Here is a 19,973-nt window from a genome sequence, read left to right on the forward strand (position 1 = left end):
CCGAGGTGCTTGTAGCCCGCCATGCACCAAGCGTCAGCTTCTTCCTGGATGGAGACCTCAAGACGCGCCGCCGAGGTTGACACTCCATTGAAGGTTCTCGCATTGCATTCTTTCCAAATGGACAAACCGATGAGGAAGAAGAGGGAGTCAAACCCACGACGGAGCTGTTTTGGTAGCGCCTTCCTGCATCGCAGCCACCATGGGATAGCTGGTTCATCTTGAACAACGACGGTGTACTGCAGGTGTAGCTTCCTGAACCAGGCTTCCTAGACCTCGCGACTGAAGGGGCATCCAAGAAGGATGTGGTTCATCGTTTCGGCGCCCTGGTCGCAGAAGATGCATGCATTCGAATCTTGCAGACCATGACGGAACCGTCTATCCGCCGTCCAGCATCTACCATGCATGACAAGCCAAAAGAAGAATTTAACCTTCAGTGGCGCCGATGTTTTCCATACGTGCTTAGCTCCAAGAGGCGATGATGATACGATAAACATAGCACCATATGCAGATGCTGCAGAGTAGCACTGATCGGCGGTGAACCTCCAGGCGAAGGTGTCCAGCTGCGCCGATAACTGCACCCCCTCCAATAGGTTGTATAGGCGGTCGAACTGGAGCAGGACCTGCATGGTTAGCGGCCCGGTGATGTGTCGGATCCATCCGTTGTTGTGTAGGGCCTCGGCAACGGTGGCCCTCCGCTTTCTCGCTTTCACCGCGGCGAAAACAGCGGGAGCATCATCCTCAATGCTGCGGCCGTCAAGCCATCTGTCTGTCCAGAAGAATGTGGACTCTCCATTCCCAAGCAACGTTGAGCATATTGCCCTTCCATTTCGGTATTCTTGCAACGATTTTATCGATGAGAGGCTGCTCGTCCGATGTCTTGAGTCTCCAGACTGAAAGCGGCGCCCCCAGATAGTGACACGGGAGGTCCTCGATCCGGCAGGAGAGGATATCCCTAACTCTAGCAATATCGTTCTCCGAGCAGTGGTGCGGGGACGCTACACTCTTGTCGAGGTTGGAGAACTGGCCCGACGCTAAACAAAAAATGGTGAGCACTGCCTTGATGACCTGTAGGTCCCTCACATTAGGAACCACGAACAAAACTAGGTCATCAGCATACAGACTCGTCCTGTTGCCGACACTGTCATGCAGAGGTGTTAGAAGCTGCTGCTACTCTACCCATTTTAGGAAATGGTTAAGGACCTCCATGGTGAGCACAAATAACATCGGCGAGAGTGGGTCTCCTTGGCGATGGCCGCGAGCATGGCAGATTCGCCTCCTCGGGCGGCCGTTGAGCAAAATCTTCGTGCTTGTAGTGGCCAAGATTATTGAAATCCGATCTCTCCATCGCTGGCCGAAACCCATGTGTTGGAGGACTTCTAGGAGGAACGGCCATGAAACCGTGTCGAAAGCCTTTGCTATATCAATCTTGAGAAAGATGGTCGGCGACTTCTTTTCATGGATGGCTTTGCAAGCGATCTGCACATTCCTGAAGTTATCATGGATGCGACGTCCTTTGATGAAAGTGCTCTGGTTGCGCAGGACGGGAGCATCTAGAACACCTGCTAGCCTGTTGGCCAAGCACTTGGTGATGAGCTTGCTGAAACTGTGTATGAGGCTGATAGGGCGATAGTCACGGATCTCCGCCGGATGTTCCTTTTTTTTAGTAGTATCATGTAAGCATCATTCAGGTTACTGAAGCTACGGCAATCCAGCGACCAGAAAGCATTGAAGGCAGGCCTTCTTGTAGAATAGGCCGGTGAAACCGTCTGGTGCCGGAGCCTTGTCATTCGGCGGATTAGCGATGACTGACCGAACTTCCTCCTCGGGAACAATCTATTTCGATTCATTTCGTGCATTCCGTTCGATCGATTTCGAATCTTTTCCCGTGATTTCCAACAAACAGTTACTCCATCTCTAAGTCTGAACTGAAACCAATCACAAGAACATAGGGCGCCCGCCTCGCGTTAGTTCTAGAATGGCGTGCCGGCCGCCATTCCGTGGAATCCGTGCCCCAAGCAAGCAAGGACGCCTGCCTCACGTCGGTGTTGAACGTACGGAACGCCGCGCCGGGATGCCGTCGTCATGAACACGCTCGTCGCCGGGCACTCAAGCCAGTGGTCCGCGCGCGCGCGCTTGGTGCTTGATCGGGGCGTTCCGGGCCACGCGCGCACTGGCTTGGTGAGCGCGGACTACGTTCGTGGCCAATGCACCGGTCAGGGCGTTGCTCAAGTCAAGGCTTGCGCTGAGTTCAAAAGATGTATGCAAACAACAGAGGAATGGATCAACATGCTTGGTTAATGGTAGCCATGTCCATGTTATAGTCAGACGACGAAAGCTAGTGAATCACAGCAAGATTTTCACAAATTGACATACACAAGTTGGACGAAGGGGAAGGAATGATGTTCAGCTGTCACAGCACTAACTGCAGAATGCACGTTGACTGAATAATCTGAACTCTCAGAGAAGACAATGCAAGTAGCCTGGTCGATCGTTCTGAATGTCAAACGCAAGGTTTACCATTGAACACAACACATGCTGATTGAACTAAAGCTGACGAATTATTATAAGCTTGTTACAAAGCAATCGAAATGATCATTACATGCGTGAGTGCAAAGTCTTCAGGAAGGCAATTGCAAGAACAGATCATCGGTTACATCGCATTACATTACGAACTCGATATTAAGGAACACTGCTAGAGATTATTAAGAGGATAAGAATTCTTTTGAAAACATGAAGAGTATAAGAATCTCTAACAGTATTATTAAGAGGATAAGGCTTTTTTTTCTCCAGCAATTTCACACAATGGTACTCCTTTTGGTCAGTGGCCACCAAAAAATTACTTGTCTCCTTTCATATAGGAGATGTAAATTAAAGGGCACGGGGACAGGACGAGCAGGATGAGCATGTGGTGGTCTTCACCACATTAACAAACAGAAGCTGGACGAAGGGGAAGGGATGATCTTCAGTCGTCACAACGCTAATGGTAGAATACACGACGACTGAAATATCTGAACTCTCAGAGAAGAAACAAGCAATCAGGTGGTGATCGTTCTGAAGTCTGAACATGGCAAGGGCAAGGTTTAGCGTCGAACGCAACACATTCAGATTGAACTCACGCGCTGAATTATGTCTATTATTAGTACAGGCAATGGAAATGGCAATTACACGTACGCCGGTACGCGTCAGTGCAAAATCTTCAGGAAGGCAATTGCAAGAACAGATCATCGGTTACATCGCATTACATTACGAACTCGATATCTGTAAAGTTTACAAGCAGAGAAGATAGATGAACTTTGTCACCGTCTATCTTCTGACGCATACATGGTAAATCAATCTCTACAGCTAGGGAAAGCTACACTTTGATGCACAAAAATTCGCGTGCAGCTTTAACCGGAACACACGCAGCAGCCAGTTCTGCTAGCTAGCCCTGTCAACACGTCAGATATGGAAGCTGGAGGGGATCAGATCCTTGAAGAAGGCTGCTGCATCCTGTGTACAACGTCGTCGGAGCGTAGCTGCTCCATGGTATGCTAGTTGCTGTTGTCATGCCAACGCTCCACTGGCCGTACATTGTCTCCGGGCCGAGCCCGAGCATATCGTCGACGGTGGCTTCCGCCACCACGGGCACCAACAGACCGCACGGCATCTGGATGAACTCGCCGCCATGCCCCGGCGGCGGCTCGACGATCGGCTGCTGCGGCTCACCTCGCAATAACCACTCCACGGTGAACTCTTCGTGCTCAGACTGTCGTTGCACGGCAGTCTCCGGCTCGGCGATTGGCTGCTGCAGTCCCTGCTCTGGCTCGTCTCGCAGCATGCTCTCGTCGACGTAGAAGTTTATGTCCTCGATGTTGAAGTTGAAGTTGAAGTCGCCGCCGTGCTCCGACTCCACGCCTTGTGGCTGATAGCAGGCGGTAGTATCCTGCTGCACCTGTTCTTGCTGCTGGATCGACTTGGCCGGCGGCGCCTCGGGGTGCTCACCGCCGCCGGCCTTCCTCTTCTTGGCCGTCTGCTTGGACGAGGACTTCTTGCTAAAGGTGGACGCCGATACCGGCGCCGACTTCCCTTTCGCGCGAGGCGAGCGGTAGACCTTGCAAAGCACGTAGTTGCTGCTGTCGGCGGCGGCTTCGTCTTGTTTCTTGTCGGCGGCGACGAAGTCGTATTCCACCATGCACCACCCCATCCTGTCGATCGATCGAGCGGAGGGCTCCGTCTTGCGGCCGTATGAGAAGGTGCAGAACGTGCCACCACCGGATCCCTGGACGTCCTTGCGCCTTATCTCCGAGTGCCAGCCCGTGCCGCCGCCGCCGGTGACCGCGCGCTGCCTGTGGCCGCTGGTGTTGCCTCGGGTGTTCTTGTATTTCTTGGCGTGGTAGAAGTACCAGATCCTGCTGTAGCCGTCATCTTCGGCACCGGTGCCCGGCACCGGCTCTAGGTCGGCGACGAGAAGCTCGGGAACGGCATCACAGACATCGACGTGATGGACGAAGTGGACGTGGTCTCCGGCGCGGACGCGGCGCAGGAGGGAGATGGAAGCCTTATTGTCGGTGGAGCGGCTATCGTCGTTGGAAGCCATGTCGCCGAGATGCAGCTGCTGGTGGATCGACGACGATCGACTGATCGGAGGAGGCGTGCGTGCGTGCGTGAAGGTGAAGAAAGCACGCGTTGGAGGCAGAGGTGGGAGGGAGCGGCGCTTCCGCTATATATAAAGCACACGTCGGAAGCTGAATCTTGCACGGATGGATGGATCGATTTTGGTTCCTTTGCCGCGATTTTTTTTTCAACAAAAACAAGTAATCGGGTTGTTTTCGATCCCTATTCCATCTCTGAACTGAAACCAACCGAACCGCGCCGCCATTCCGACGACCGTGCCCAAACCCCAATCAAGGGCACTCGATCGCCTCCTGTCGTCATCTATTTCGATTCATTTCGTGCATTCCGTTCGATCGATTTCGAATCTTTTCCCCTGATTTTCAACAAACAGTACTCCATCTGCCATCTCTAAGTCTGAACTGAAACCAATCGAAAGAAAATAGGGTGCCCGCCTCGCGTTAGTTCTAGATGTTAGAAATTGTAGATCGTACTAGGGATAGATCCGAGGGGTTCTTGCTGTTGAATAGTGTCACGAAACCTAGAACGTCTACTAGAGCATGTAGAACGAGAGAAAGAGAGGGAAGGAAGAAGGTGTTGAACCGGACACCGCAGAGGGGGAGGGTTTAGTGGACGCCATGGAGTCGATGTCTGCGCTAGGGCAGCGACGGTTGGTGAAGGCGGCTTCAGAGATGCGCGGTGGCGACCGGCGGTGAAGGCAGTGGAGTCCGGTGGCGGCACGGCTGGTGGCTTCCCGTCACTGGCTGCACGCCCTCTAGATCGGATTAGGGTTTAGGTGTCGGTGGGGAGCTCGGCTCAGATCAACCTCGTGATTAGAGCCGCCGGACCCCACCTCTTTTTATAGCACAGGGTGATAGGGGCCCTCCGGCCATGATGGGCTGGGCGTCCCCGATCAGGACGCGAATCAAAAGCCCAACTGGGTTATTGGGTCCAGTTAGGATTAGAGATCAATCTAACAATCTCCTCCTTGATCTCTTTCCATCTTTACTTTCATATCATTTACTTTTTTCATTCCATTACAGATTAGCGCATAGAGCACGTCTCATCATCACGGTCTATTGCCGATAGATTTAATAGCTATAACACACCACTCTGTTCTGAAATAGATATTTATCTTTGGGTCTTCTTTTATCTAGAAATTATAGGTTTTCCCTTAAACCCATGCCGGCTACATGTTCTCTGAACAGGTTAGGTGGTAAGCCTTTTATAAGTGGATCCGCGAGCATCTTTTCAATACTTATATGCTCAAAACTTATGACTTGATCCTGAACTTTATCTTTCACAACATAATACTTTATGTCAATGTGTTTGGCAGCACCACTTGACTTATTGTTGTAAGCATACTGTACTGCCGGATTATTGTCGCAGTATAACTTAAGTGGTCTATAGATGTCGTCAACCACCTTCAAACCGGGTATGAACTTCTTTAGCCAGTTCACCTGCCCCGTTGCCTCATAACACGCTACAAACTCGGCATACATTGTAGACGATGTAGTGACGATTTGCTTTGAGCTTTTCCATGAAATAGCTCCCCCTACGAGAGTGAATACATATCTAGACGTGGATTTTCTATCATCTCCCGTATAATCAGAATCCGAATATCCCACTATATGGAGTGAATCAGATCTTCTATACGTCATCATGGGGCCTTTCGTTCCTTGCAAATAACGCAAGAATTTCTTTATCAATTTCCAGTGTTCTGTTTCAGGATTACTCTAGAATCTGCCAAGTAACCCGGTAACAAATGCCAAGTCAAGGCGCATGCATACTTGCATATTGCAAGCTTCCGACAGCTAAAGCATATAGAACCACTTTTATTTTATCGATCTCATATTGGTTCCTGGGACATTAAAAATCCTCATATATGTCAGCCTTGACTATAGGAGCAGGTGAGGGACTATATTTGTGCATACTAAATTTCTTTAAGATCTTTTCTATGTATACCTTTCTATCTCGGTGAATCTCGATCCCTAGAACGAACGAAGCTTCACTAAGATCTTTCATATCAAATTTTGAGGACAAAAACTTCTTTGTCTCCAGTAGTAGACTGACATCACTACTAGCAAGTAAGATATCTTCCACATACAGGACAAGAAAGATAAACTTTCCATTCTTAAACTTTGTATAGACACAATTATCCTCTACATTCTCTTTAAATCCAAAATTCCTTATTGTCTGATCAAACTTCAAGTACCACTGTCTTGAAGCTTGTTTTAATCCATAAATGAATTTCTTTAGACGGCATCCCATTCGTTCTTTTCCTTCCATGACAAAACCTTTCGGTTGTGCCATGTAAACATTTTCCTTCAAATCCCCGTTGAGAAATGTCGTCTTTACATCCATCTGATGTAATTCTAAATCGTAATGTGCCACTAATGCCATTATAATTTTGAAGGAATCCTTACATGAGACTAGAGAAAAGGTCTCATTGTAATCAATCTCTTCTCTTTATGTAAAGCCTTTTGCCACAAGTCGTGCTTTATATCTCTCTATATTCCCTTGAGAGTCAAGTTTTGTTTTGTAGTCCCATTTACAGCCTACTATTTTAGCTCCTTTAGGAATTATCTCTAAATCCCAAACTTTATTGGCATTCATAGATTTCATTTCATCTTCCATGGCCTCAAGCCATTTTGATGAATGATTACTTCTCATGGCTTCTTCAAATAAGGTGGGATCATCCTCCATTTCAAATTCCTCAGTGTTGTACACTTCATAATCAGCAGGAATAACTGATTTTCTAACTCTTTAAGACATTCTAGGGGTCTCCACATTTGGCACATCTTCTGTTTGAGGCTGTTGTTGTTCTCCCTCATTTGTGCCAATAGGTTCTACAGGATCCTGAAGAATAGGTTCTTCATCATCATTCATTGTTGCCACAGGCGGAATAACAATAGGTGCGGGCACCACAGTATCTGGCACTGTCGGTGCAGCGACAACTAGTAGTGTGAAAAATGGCTCATGAATTATCAGAGTGGGCGCATACACCCGCTTCTCTTTAAGGTCAATTATTCGAGCTACCATGCTCCCCCTCATCAATTCATCCTCTAGGAAGACTGTGTGTCTCGTTTCCACAAACTTTGTATGTCTGTCTGGACAGTAGAAACGAAAACCTTTTGACTTTTCTGGGTAACCAATGAATGACAACTCACTGATTTGGGATCTAGCTTCCTAATGTTTGGGTTAAATACTTTCGCCTTAGCAGGACTTTCCCCCACACGTAAGTGGTTTAGTGAGGGTACTTTTCCTGTCCACAACTCATACGGTGTTTTGGCCACCGACTTACTTGGTACTCTATTGAGAATATGAATGATGGTTTTTAACGCCTCCATCCACAGCCTCATCGGTAAGGTGGAGTAACTTATCATACTATGCACTATATCCATCAGGGTACGATTGCGTCTTTCAGCTACTCCATTCTGTTGAGGTTCGCCCGGTGTAGAATACTGGGCTACTATGCTATTCTCCAATAAGAACCTTACAAAAGGTCTAAGAACTTGGCCATATGGGGTATGCCGACCGTAGTACTCCCCCACGGTTGGACCTGACTATCTTAATCTTTAAATTGTGTTGGTTTTCAACTTCTGCCTTAAATATCTTAAATTTATCAAATGCTTCTATTCTTTCTTTAATTGGATAAATGTGGCCATAATGGGAGTAATCATATGTGAATGTTATGAATGAATTATAACCATCCACACTCTTTATAGGAAACGGACCACAGATGTCTGTGTGAATAATCTGTAGAATTCCTGCGCTTTGTTTGGCATCTTTCCTAATTTTCTTTACATACTTTCCTTTAATGCATTCTCTGCATTGTTCTAAATCTGATAGCTCTAATGGAGGAAGAATATCATTCTTAACTAGTCTTTCTATTCCCCCCCCCCTTGAAATATGGCCTAAACGACAGTGCCATAATTTTAACAATGCATCGTGAGCTCTCTTTCGTTTTCTGTTTACATCCGTAGACAAGGATACATTCACATTGTTGCACGCAATGTTCCCATCATCGCATACAACATTCACATCATCACATAGTGATAACAAATAAAGCTTATTTTGTAAGATAGCAAGACCAACACACGTATTATCAAATGTTATCTTACATTTGCCATTTTCAAAATGGCAATCATATCCATCATTGTCCAAACATGAAACACTAATCAAGTTCCTCTGTAATGAGGGAACATAAAGAACATCTCTAAGTATAAGTTTGAAATCATCAGCAAGCTCTAGAGAAAGATCGCCATCGGCTTCAACTTCTGCTCGGACTCCATTTGCAACTTTAACGTGTCTTTTGCTTCTTTGCGTAGTCCTCGTCGAACGGAATCCCTGTAAAGAATTAGCAACATAAACAGTTGTACCTGGGTCAATCCACTAAGTAGATTTCGAATATTGTACATACAGGGATTCATTTATGAACATAATAATGTTCTCACCTTTTTTTGCCATGATCATCTTTAAGTAATCGGGAAAATCTTTCTTATAATGTCTCGTCTTCTTGCAATAGAGACATTGATCTTTCTCTACTATGAACTTGTTTTGCTGAGGCTGATGCAGCATGGGACCCTTTCCCTTTGACTTTGAGGAGGAGTTAGCATTATTATTCTTTTTCTTATTGTCTTTCAAATAATTGATAGAGTCACCATTGGCAGCTTTCATTCTCTCCTCCTCTTGCACACACATAGCCATGAGCCTCTCCATGTCCCATTTTTCGGGCTATATGTTGTAGTTAACAACAAAAGTGTCAAACTCTTTTGGCAAGGAAGCAAAAATCAAATGGATAAGGAACTCTTCCTTGAGAGCCAGATCTATTGATTTTAGCTTGGATGCCAAATTGCTCATCCTTAATATGTGCTCTCTTATGCCACTATTATCTGAGTACCTCTCTATCACCAGCTGCTTTATCAGCTGGGTAGCATATGTCTTTGAAGAGCCAGTGAACTGACTTTTTATTCTTTTGAGGTACTCAGTGACGGTGTCACACTCTAGGATTGAGCCCACAATTACAAGCTTAATCGTGTTCTTTATCACAGTTAAACATTTCTTATTGGCAGTGACCCACTTCCTATGCTCAAGGTCATAGGACATTCTTTGGGATACAAAATCCCTCTCTTTTGTTGCCCAAACGACATCAGCCTCGTTTGTCTCCCTCACTAGTGCCACAGGCTCTGTGGGATACGGTGTGGTGACTACCCAGTCCACCTCAGCCAAGATGAAAGCTAGGTCTATCTTTTTCTTCCACTCCGTGTAGTTATCACCTTTGAGAGTGTGAATCTCTTTGATACAACCCATTAAGTTATATCTACCTAAAAACACAATTCAAATAGAGTGAGAACACAAATAATAACAATAACAATTGCATGCTTTAGTTCCAACATTGGTCAAAATTAAAATATATAATTATTCTCTACATCAATTCTACATCACTGTTGGGCAAAAATAGAATTAATGCATGACAAAACATCATAATATTGTCATTAATCAATGTTGGTCAGAATAATAACAATATTATAATCAATTAAAACATATCCATTTTCAAAATTAAATTCTCCCGTTGGTTCAAATTTAATAATGAAAATTACATCTTTAAATACGCAGCGGAAAAAATAATTCAATTTAATAAACTTTGCCCACAGGACAAATCCCTTTTCTATTTTTAAGCCATTTATCCATTTTCTAGGAGATAAAACTTTTACTAGAAAAAGAAAAAACAAAAAACTGATTCAAGTTCGTACTATTCCTTTGGCCCAGCAACCAAAACTGCTCGGCCCGCTTCCTTTGCGCGACGCCCGGCCGAACCCAGGCCGCAACGTTGGCCTAGGCCAGCAAAGCCGCGCGGCCACGCGCGCCCACCTAGGCCGCAAGTCGGCCCAATCAATCTCGACCGCTCATTCAGATCCAACGGCCGTCTACGCGAGTCGCTGGATCAAAACGCTGACCGCAGCGACCCCTTGAAACCCTAGCAGTCATTCTGCACTTTGCTCTCTCTCTCTCTCTCTTCGCCGCTCTCTCTTCTCTTCTCAGCACAGCAGCATCGAGCGAGCAACCGAGAGCAATGACGTGGAGCAGGTAGCCATGGCGCCGTCGCCGGCGTGCGCGCTCCCCAGTGGGTGAGCGTGCCGCCATCGAGCGGCCTGGCCATAGCGCCTCTTTGGCCGGAGCCCAGTGAGCAACGCCCCCTGCTCGGCCTTCTTCTCCCCGCGCGCCGGTGAGGCAGCAGCGATGCGCAGCGGCAAGGTAGGTCTCCCCTTCCCCAACATCGATCTCTTTGATTTGCTTCTCTGTTTCTGTTCTCGAATTCAACCGATTAGGGATGGGGATCGAAGTTAGGGTTAGGGTTCAACTGTTTATCTTCCCCATGAAATCATCACGGGTTTAGGGTTCGGCTCTTACCTTCTTAAGGCCGAAACCCTCTTCTTTTTCTCCTTTCCTTAACCCAGTTAGGGTTAGGGTTCAACCGAACCCTCTGTTCTTGTTAGACCCGCACTGGATCTAACCTTCTACTTCCTTTTCTAATCGGTTTACCCGTTCTAGATCTAAAAACCCTAGAAACCGATGGCTCTGGTACCATTGTTAGAAACTGTAGATCGTACTAGCGATAGATCCAAGGGGGTTCTTGCTGTTGAATAGTATCATGAAACCTAGAACATCTACTAGAGCATGTAGAACGAGAGAAAGAGAGGGAAGGAAGAAGGTGTTGAACCTGACACCACAGAGGGGGAGGGTTCAGTGGACGCCATGGAGTCGATGTCTGTGCTAGGGCAGCGATGGTCGATGAAGACGGCTTCAGAGATGCGCGGTGGCGACCGGCGGTGAAGGCGGTGGAGTCCGGTGGCGGCGCGGCTGGTGGCTTCCCGTCACTTGCTACGCACCCTCTAGATCGGATTAGGGTTTAGGTGTCGGTGGGGAGCTCGGCTCAAGTCAACCTCATGATTAGAGCCACCGGCCCCCACCTCTTTTTATAGCGCAGGGTGACAGGGGCCCTCCTGCCATGGTGGGTTGGGCGTCCCCGATTAGGGCGTGAATCAAAGGCCCAACTGGGCCGTTGGGTCCAGTTAGGATTAGAGATCAATCTAACACTAGGATGGCGCGCCGGCCGCCATTCCGTGGAATCCGTGCCCCAAGCAAGCAAGGACGCCCGCCTCCCGTCGGTGTTGAACGTACGGAACGCCGCGCCGGGGCGCCATCGTCATGAACACGCTCGTCGCCGGGCACTCGAGCTAGTGGTCCTCGCGCGCGTGCTTGGTGCTCGATCGGGGCGTTCCGGGCCACGCGCGCACTAGCTTGGTGAGCACGGACTGAGTTCGTGGCCAATGCACCGGTCAAGGCATTGCTCAAGTTCAAAAGATGTATGCAAACAACAGAGGAATGGATCAACATGCTTGGTTAATGATAGCCATGTCCATGCTATAGTCAGACGACGAGCTATGCACTGATTCGTGTCTGTACTCAAAATCACTGTTAGTTAATGATAGCCTGAGATGCTTCCTTTGGACTCCCAAGCAAGAGATTCTTGCATGAACATCTATGGTTAATTGGTTACAGGCACAGCATATGTGGTGTGGTGTGCACGAAGAGCGTTCTGATAAGGCACTAGACATATTCAGAGAGCTTCGTTATACTGGGAGGGAGACAGACCAATTCACCATACCAAGTGTGATGAATGCCTGTGCTGATGTGAGTGTGCCAGCAATACACTGTTATGTTAAGAAAAGAAGAAGAAGAGAGAACTAGAATACTAGATCCAAACACTTGGATTCTAGAAGAATGAGATTTACTCTTTGTGGCAATTCGCAGACTGAGAAATTGAGATGTACTCATGGCGTCATAGGTGTACGGGTCATAAGACTGCAAGGAAGAAATTTGAGAGAATATTGTGTCCACATGCTTTCTCGAGGTAAATGAGTTTGCATTTCTTGTTGTTCTCGTTGCTTGCAGCTGCAGCAGGCCAGCAGCCACCGAGGACTGGTCGGTGAAGGTTAATTTTGGGGCATTCCCTTTTCCTTTTCTTCACATGAGCAGCAGCATACATACTACATTCCCTTTTCCTTTTCTTCACATGACCATCACTTGTTTCTTGCATATAAGCAGCTGCAATCCACCTGCCTACCTGTTACATAATTGTGGCAATTTACAAGGGATTTTCGTAGTCATCCTACACAAAATCAAACGAGATCGACAACAATGTGGTGATGAGATGAGAGTATGGGAATTGTGGATACAAAATTAGCAATGCTAACAGGAGATGTTAAAGAACAAAATCTTCACAGAATCGGTTCCCATAAATCCATGTGTTCAGACCATGAACATTTCTTGCTACTGCACTAACCTATAATAGCGTGCTGCATTAGCTGGTATGTTTATTCATAACCTAAATACTAGGCCAATGTCATCCAGAGGGTGCTACCATACTCTCTAGCCTCCTGCAAAGTATAGGAAATTACTTTGGTTGAGCTGCTGCAACTAAAAAGATTAAAAGTAAGACTATTTTTTTGTACGACTTTTTTTGGGGTCACTCATCCCTTCTGGCTATGCGATACCCCGCGCGATAGAAAAAGAAACTACTATCCCTGCGATCCCCGCCTGCTTTGAAGGAAACAAATTGATCACCTAAGGCCACATGCATGGAAGGAAACAATAATTATGCATGTAAGGAAACAATTGGCAAACATCAAGCAAGACTCCTCCCTTCCGGCCATGCGATACTCCACGCGATAGAAAAAGAAACTGCCATCCCTGTGATCCCCCTGCTTTGAAGAAAACAAATCGATCACCTGAGGCCACATGCATGGAAGGAAATAATAATCATGCATAGAAGGAAACAATTGGCAAAGATCAAGCAAGACGACTCAATGAGGTTGACCCTTAATTTTAGTGTTTTCAGCATGCAGACCTGAAATTAAAAAATGGCTGCTCCTTGAGAACATCAGTAGTGCCAAATAAAAGATATGAATGTTATACATGGTGAGACTGGTGAACCTTCTGTAATTTCCTAAACGAATATTCCCACCATTCTTATATAGGTCTATTCCCTTGCGTTTCTTCGTGCTCCAATTAGCATATAATATGAAAGTATTGTTGTGTTCATCACGACTTTCAGTTGACTACTCCCATTAGCATATACTTCATCTGCCCCAAAATATAAGTCGTTATGGAATGTGTGCAGGTCAAAGTTTCTCGACTTTGACTAAGTTCGTAAAAAATACGTACAACATTTATATCTCCAAAAAAGTTGATTATGAAAATATATTCAATAGTCTATGTAATGATACTAATTATATATTATAAATATTAATATTATTTTATACATAATTGGTCGAAGTTAAAAAAAATTGACTTCTCAAAAAGCGAGAATGAATTCTATTTTGGGACAGAGGGAGTATATGAAAGAAGTGTTGAAAATATTTTAATTTTAACAATCAAGTTCGTCTCTGTCTGATTGGTAAGCTTAGCCATCATAATGGCATCAAAAATTTCGATTCTCATGGACACCCTCATGGATCAGTACAAAGCATCCCAATCCTACAGCATACATAAATGGTAACCTTAAAGTTATGATATTTTTAAAGGGTGGACAATAAAGATCATCTTAGACGTTCTGGCGTTAGAGTATATACGTGCAGACACATAGACATGGTGGTGCAAGTGAGCAGCCAGCAGGAGTCAAGAGTTAGGGGGTGTTTGAATCCCAGGACTAAACTTTTGTTCATGTCACATTGAATTTTTAGATATCAATTAGGAGGACTAAACATGAGCTAATTATAAAACTAATTACATAAATTATGGCTAATTCGCTTGCCAGCGCCGTGTACATGATGGTATGAAGATGTGGTGGAACTTATTTGTGGATTTGTTGGTGCACGAAAGAAATGAATATCAAAAATCTCTTCCTGTCGGTATAAACAATGATCTTAGCCGCATCACGGAAAGATCTACACAGTAGAGTTTGTGAGCCTGCGACGCCATGCTCTCTGTGACCGTGTAAATTTCACGAACTTAGCTTTTTAGATTAAATGTCACTTTAACGTCGGTCATATACTTTTTGGATTAAATGTCACTTTAACATCGGTCATATACTTTTACAGTATTGTTATCTTATCGTTCGATCCGTATGTTTTTAGTATAAAAGTTTAGCTGTCCCGTAGCAACGCACGGGCACGAACCTATTTACATATATACTCAAACCTGTGTATACATGATTATATGGAGATACAGTTGAACTTATTCATGGATTTATTGACGTATGAAAGAAATGGATATCGTAGAATTCGTTCTACCGATATAAAATATTATCTTAGCCGTATCACGAAAAAGTCTACACAGTAGAGTTTGTGAGCCTGCGACGTCACGCTCTCCGTGATTGTGTTAATTTCATGAACTTTGCTTTTTGAATTAAATGTCACTTTGACGTCGGTATTTAATTTAATAGTATTGTCATCTTATCGTGCGATCCGTGTGTTTTTAGTACAAAAGATTTAGTTGTCCCGTAGCAACGCACGGGCACGCTACCTAGTCTAATAAAATGTGTGAAGAACCCAGAACAGCAGGGTTTTGTGGTGTAGTTGGTTGTCACATCAGTCAAGGTCCTCGGTTCGAACTTGGGCGAAGCCAAATATTGTTTCATAGGTAGCCTCTCGAGACAGGGGCAGCAGGCCACCAAGACCCTGGGAAAGAGTAGAAAATTTGTTGGCTAATCGATTCGAAATGGGTGGATGTCCGCCAAAGTGCACACCGTCACACTTTAAAAAGGAGTTAGGTTTTTTTCGATAACACTGTGCGTTCGTCCGTCCCGTCAGGATGGACCTGCACACGGGAACGACTCAGCCAAACGCCCGTGCCCCCCGCGCCTTATCCCATCCCGTCCGTGACCCCCGCACCCACTCACTTGCTCCGCTCGCCCGCTCTCCCGCCAATCCTCGACACCCACTCGTTACCGCGCCGCGCACTGTTGTCTAGGCCGCCCCCGAGACGGACGCCGTGCTTGCGCGCCAAGTCACTGCCGCCCCCTCCCTCCCCCCTCCACGACCTCCATGTGACCCCCACCGGAGACGAGGACAGCGGCGGCGGCTCCGACGAGGTAGGTCGGTTCTTCTCTGGTCTGAGCCCTCCTCCTTCTCCTTCTGGGTCTGAGCGCTCCTCCTCATTTTCTCGATCTGAGTCCGCCTCCTCCTCTGGATTTGAGGGACGTGGCGGTGGCTAGGGTTCCGGCGTGCTCTGGGGTCCTATTCCCTCCTCTCTCTGGCGAGCTCGAAGGTGATGGGTCAGGGGCTGTTTTGTACGCTTTTTTGTTGTTTCTCCCGCGTTGCAATGGGTGCTTTGGGATGTTGCAACAGATGATTTTCGAATGTTGCAATAGGATTTTTGGGTCATTGCGATAGATGTTTTTGTGATGTTGCAGTACTACTGCTTGAGATGTTGCAGTACATAATTTTCGATGTTGCAGCACATAATTTTCGATATTGCAGTACATGTTTTTTCGATATTGCAGTACATGTTTTTCGATGTTGTAGTACATGTTTTTTGATGTTGCAGTACATATTTTTTTATGTTGCAGTGAATGTTTCTCAATGTTCCACTACATATTTTTGCGATGTTGTAGTATTTACAACCTAATGTTGCACTGCATAGTTTTTTCATATGTTTTGTAATATTGCAGTTGAAGTGTTTCATGCTCTTTTGGGACATGGGCGCGGTGGGGGAATGAGGTGTGTTAGAGAAGGGAGGATAGGCGCGCGGTGGGGAGCGGAGGACATGGTTTCCGTTCTATTTCGTCCGTGCGTAGGGGGCGGGCGGGGTTCCGTAAGGGACCAGCGTCCGGACGCACTCGCGCGCTGGACGTCCAGGCGCTAGAATCATCATTTTTTTACTGATAGTCTTGTATTCTTTATTTACTCTCTAATATATTTATTTACTCAGCAATTCTCTTGTTGAGTTTTCGGAGGAAAAAACAAAAAAGTTACTACTAACATCCCATTCCATTCCTTCACGTGGCGTAAGGTCTATGCGTGCGCAGCGTAATGCAATCATCTCGAATTCTCCTCATGTCTCCATTGCTTGTCTTCTCCTGAATTGTTTTTGAAAAATTGTCTTCTCCTGAATGTGTGTGTTTTGAGAAGCAGTGTATATTAACATCTCCTGAGTTCTGCTGTGAATTAAAGTCCGAGCGCAGTTCTGATGCGCCGAGGCCCAACAGCAGGCGACAGAGCGGAAGGAGAAGGAGTAGCAGCAAGCGGCGCCGAGGAGCGGCTTCCCACCCTGAGCTCGCAGCCATGGTGAGCGCTGTCACCCCTCCGTTGCTGCTTTGCGCTCGCTCGCTGTCGTGTAGATCTGGGCCGCCGCTGTCTTTGTTTAGCCAAGCGTAGCGCCACGCTGTAGGTTCTCTTCTTGATCCGGTAGGGTGTCCGTGTTGCGCGTGTCGGCGGTCGGTGATTCACGGCTTGCTACCAAATTAGGGCTGGTTCCTATGCCAAGATTTGGGGCGCGTTTGGCTCTCTCTACAGCTCGCCCTTGGGCTTGTGTCGCGCAACTTTGTGTGTTCAACTGATGGCATACTGCAATGACTGCTTAGACATTCTATATGTACTATCTGTAAAAAGCGCTTGGAATTCTCCGTGTATGTCATAATCTTACAGGAGTAAATTAGTGCATGGTATGATATCTTTAATCTCAGTCATTTTGTTGTCCTTCTGAAACATTCAGAAAAAATCAGATTGCTGCATTTGCCATCCGTGCTCAGTGGTAGCTTGCTATTATCAGGTTGCAGTTTAAATAGACCTTTCTATTCTGCTTCAGGCATAACGGGGATTGATTATCTGATTGTTTGTGCTGATGAAGGATTCTCTTCATGCTTCATTGCTTTGTCACCATTGCACCTGGACTTTAGCATGATTCTTCACTGAAGATGCATTGATTATCTTCTGTTGTCTTTTGTTTAATGCTTTTGTTGGATTACTGGGTCCTATGATGGCATGAAATCTTTGAAGACCTGATTATTTCTCGTGATGACAACCATAAGCATATCTTCTGAGGACCGCATGAAGTTCCAATTTGAGTTTTCAATTTCTTTTTCCCATTTATATATTGAACTTGTTTATAAAGTCGTTTGAACAACTACCCTAAATTTAAATTGGTTTATTAGTTGCTGCAATGATTACTTATCTTTTGCCTCCTATCCATCAAATGTTGTTTCAACCTGTGCAACTCGTTTGGTGTTATATAGGTGAACGTTCCTAAGACCAAGAAGACCTACTGCAAGAACAAGGAGTGCAGGAAGCACACTCTCCACAAGGTTACTTCAGTACAAGAAGGGTAAGGATAGCCTGTCTGCTCAAGGGAAAGCGCCGTTATGACCGCAAGCAGTCAGGATATGGTGGTCAGACCAAGCCTGATCTTCCACAAGAAGGTAATACAAGTTTCAAACATATAGTTGTCGATGACCTGATTGATCTGTCGGTACTTTATACCATTTTCCTTTTTATGCCAACATGAATGTTTGAAGATAATTGTGAATTCTAAATGCCTGTAGCGTACGCAGCTTGGTTTATGACAAATGTTGTGATTTTCAGGCCAAGACCACCAAGAAGATTGTGCTGAAGCTGCAGTGCCAGAGCTGCAAGCACTACTCGCAGCACCCGATCAAGGCACTGTCTCATTTCTCTTGGGCTAAACATGTTGTTGAACCAAGTATTTATGTCTGTGTTTGCTCACTCTTTTCTGCTTTCTTCGTCACAGATATGCAAGCATTTTGAGATTGGTGGAGACAAGAAGGGCAAGGGAACATCTCTTTTCTAAATCTGCTCATAGCCTATTTGGATGCTGAAGTTGTGGGTTTTATATTGTTCCTAAAATTTAATGTTACTGGTACTTAAAGCAGACCATGCTATGGAACCAAATTCCAACCCCTAACAATTGCTTTGAGTATTGTGTCGAGTTTTGACTAAATGAAGTTTTGTAGTTTGAATCTTCATTGAATATGTTCTGTTTGATTTTGTGCTTGTCATTCCAATGTGTGTTATTTGAGTCTAAAGCTTGAAAAATTTTACAGCAAAAATGGTTACAGGTAAAATGTTATTGCATGGCTGAATGTGAGCTGAGTCAAAGACTACAGTTCTGTGTAATGTTTCTGAATAGAAACACTGTCACACGCCATGTGATAGTGTGGCGACAGATTTGCTTTGTTTGTGTACATTTGGATCATGGCCAAACATTGTGCTTAACCTGGTTTGTGCGCAAATCTGTGGCAGTGCTTGTCATGTTTACATCTATGGCAGTGCTTGTCATGTTTACTCCTAGACCGTGCGAGGCGTTTGCATTGCTGAAAATTACAATGTCAGATAAAAAAAGGACCAAAATTCTTCAGGTGAAACAAGAGCCGGAATTCAGATGCAAGGAAATTCATCGATCTTGTTCAGATCCTTCCATGGGGTATGATCATATGCAACAACAGGAATCAGATATGCTGGCTACGATCAGAGATCTATGCACTGCAATTTCATGGCTAGACACTAAAGGCTGGGCCCAATTTCGAACCTAGCCCTGCATGGGCGGGCCCAGATTTGATGCGGCGAAGCCCAAAAGGCCCGTCGCGGGGGCAAACCGTACGCCTAGGGCACAGCATGGCAAAGGGACACAAAATGACACAGGTATCAATTTATATATTTTTTTTTATAAAACTTTCTCTAATTATAACTGCATCTTAACATAAACCAAGGGTGCTTTCGGCTTAATGTGCTAATCCTAGAAATGAGTGTCCATGGGTTCTGGTTTGTTGTTTGTTTTTGTCTCAGTAAATGACGTAGTGGATCACTGTGTATGCCCTAAGGGCATGTAATGAGTTGAACTGAGATGTAGCTCTTGAGATGATACTCCCGGTGCGCTTGCAGTAGATAGGCTAGTCGCTTGAATAAGGTAGATTAGTCCTAATCTAGGGGTCTGTTTTGATACCAGAACTAGCTAATTGCTAGTAAGCTTACGAAATTAACTCTAATGCATCCGTACATGAGAGCTAATAGGTGGGTTATATTTTTAGCCAAGTCTTCAACTAATTGTTAGCTAACTAGCTAGCCAACCATAGCTAGTTTGAGCTAATTATTCGTCCTAACTAGTAACTAGGTATGTGTATCAAACAGGCCCTAGTAGCTTTTTCCATCCTTTCTATTGCTATGTGGCAAACTCCGTTTATGTAATGGAAATGGGGCCTCCTCGCTTCAAAAATTGTATGCTAGCATATTTTACATGGAAGATTGTGCAAAAATTGTATCTTAACATATTTTAAAGCGAGTAGTTACCCTTCAGTGCACAAGATGCACTGTTTTTTTATCTCACAATTCTAGAATATCTTGACTTTTGCCAAACAAGATTGT

The 19,973-nt window shown here is 45.5% G+C and overlaps 2 protein-coding genes, 1 non-coding gene and 1 pseudogene across 3 annotated transcripts; 2 read left to right on the forward strand and 2 right to left on the reverse strand.

The window, feature by feature from the left end:
* Positions 1 to 266: 266 nt before the first annotated feature.
* On the reverse strand, positions 267 to 626 carry LOC136515186 (uncharacterized). Its single transcript, XM_066508854.1, has one exon. It carries the CDS (start codon positions 624 to 626, stop codon positions 267 to 269), a length of 360 nt encoding a protein of 119 aa, XP_066364951.1.
* A 2,804-nt stretch (positions 627 to 3,430) lies between these two features.
* LOC136515187 (uncharacterized) lies at positions 3,431 to 4,576 on the reverse strand. The gene has a single exon (XM_066508855.1). It carries the CDS (start codon positions 4,574 to 4,576, stop codon positions 3,431 to 3,433), a length of 1,146 nt encoding a protein of 381 aa, XP_066364952.1.
* A 6,110-nt stretch (positions 4,577 to 10,686) lies between these two features.
* Positions 10,687 to 18,402, forward strand: LOC136515188 (large ribosomal subunit protein eL42-like; annotated as a pseudogene).
* Positions 17,568 to 17,642, forward strand: LOC136519242 (small nucleolar RNA R66). The gene has a single exon (XR_010774799.1). It is a non-coding gene; the product is annotated as a small nucleolar RNA R66 (small nucleolar RNA).
* Positions 18,403 to 19,973: the final 1,571 nt, after the last annotated feature.

This window comes from Miscanthus floridulus, chromosome 17, assembly GCF_019320115.1.
Source record: "Miscanthus floridulus cultivar M001 chromosome 17, ASM1932011v1, whole genome shotgun sequence".
Classification (NCBI taxonomy): domain Eukaryota; kingdom Viridiplantae; phylum Streptophyta; class Magnoliopsida; order Poales; family Poaceae; genus Miscanthus; species Miscanthus floridulus.

Bases quoted from the DNA above. Each gene is read 5' to 3' on its own strand.
- LOC136515187 (XM_066508855.1), bottom strand. From the start codon at position 4,576: ATGGCTTCCAACGACGATAGCCGCTCCACCGACAATAAGGCTTCCATC.
- LOC136515186 (XM_066508854.1), bottom strand. From the start codon at position 626: ATGCAGGTCCTGCTCCAGTTCGACCGCCTATACAACCTATTGGAGGGG.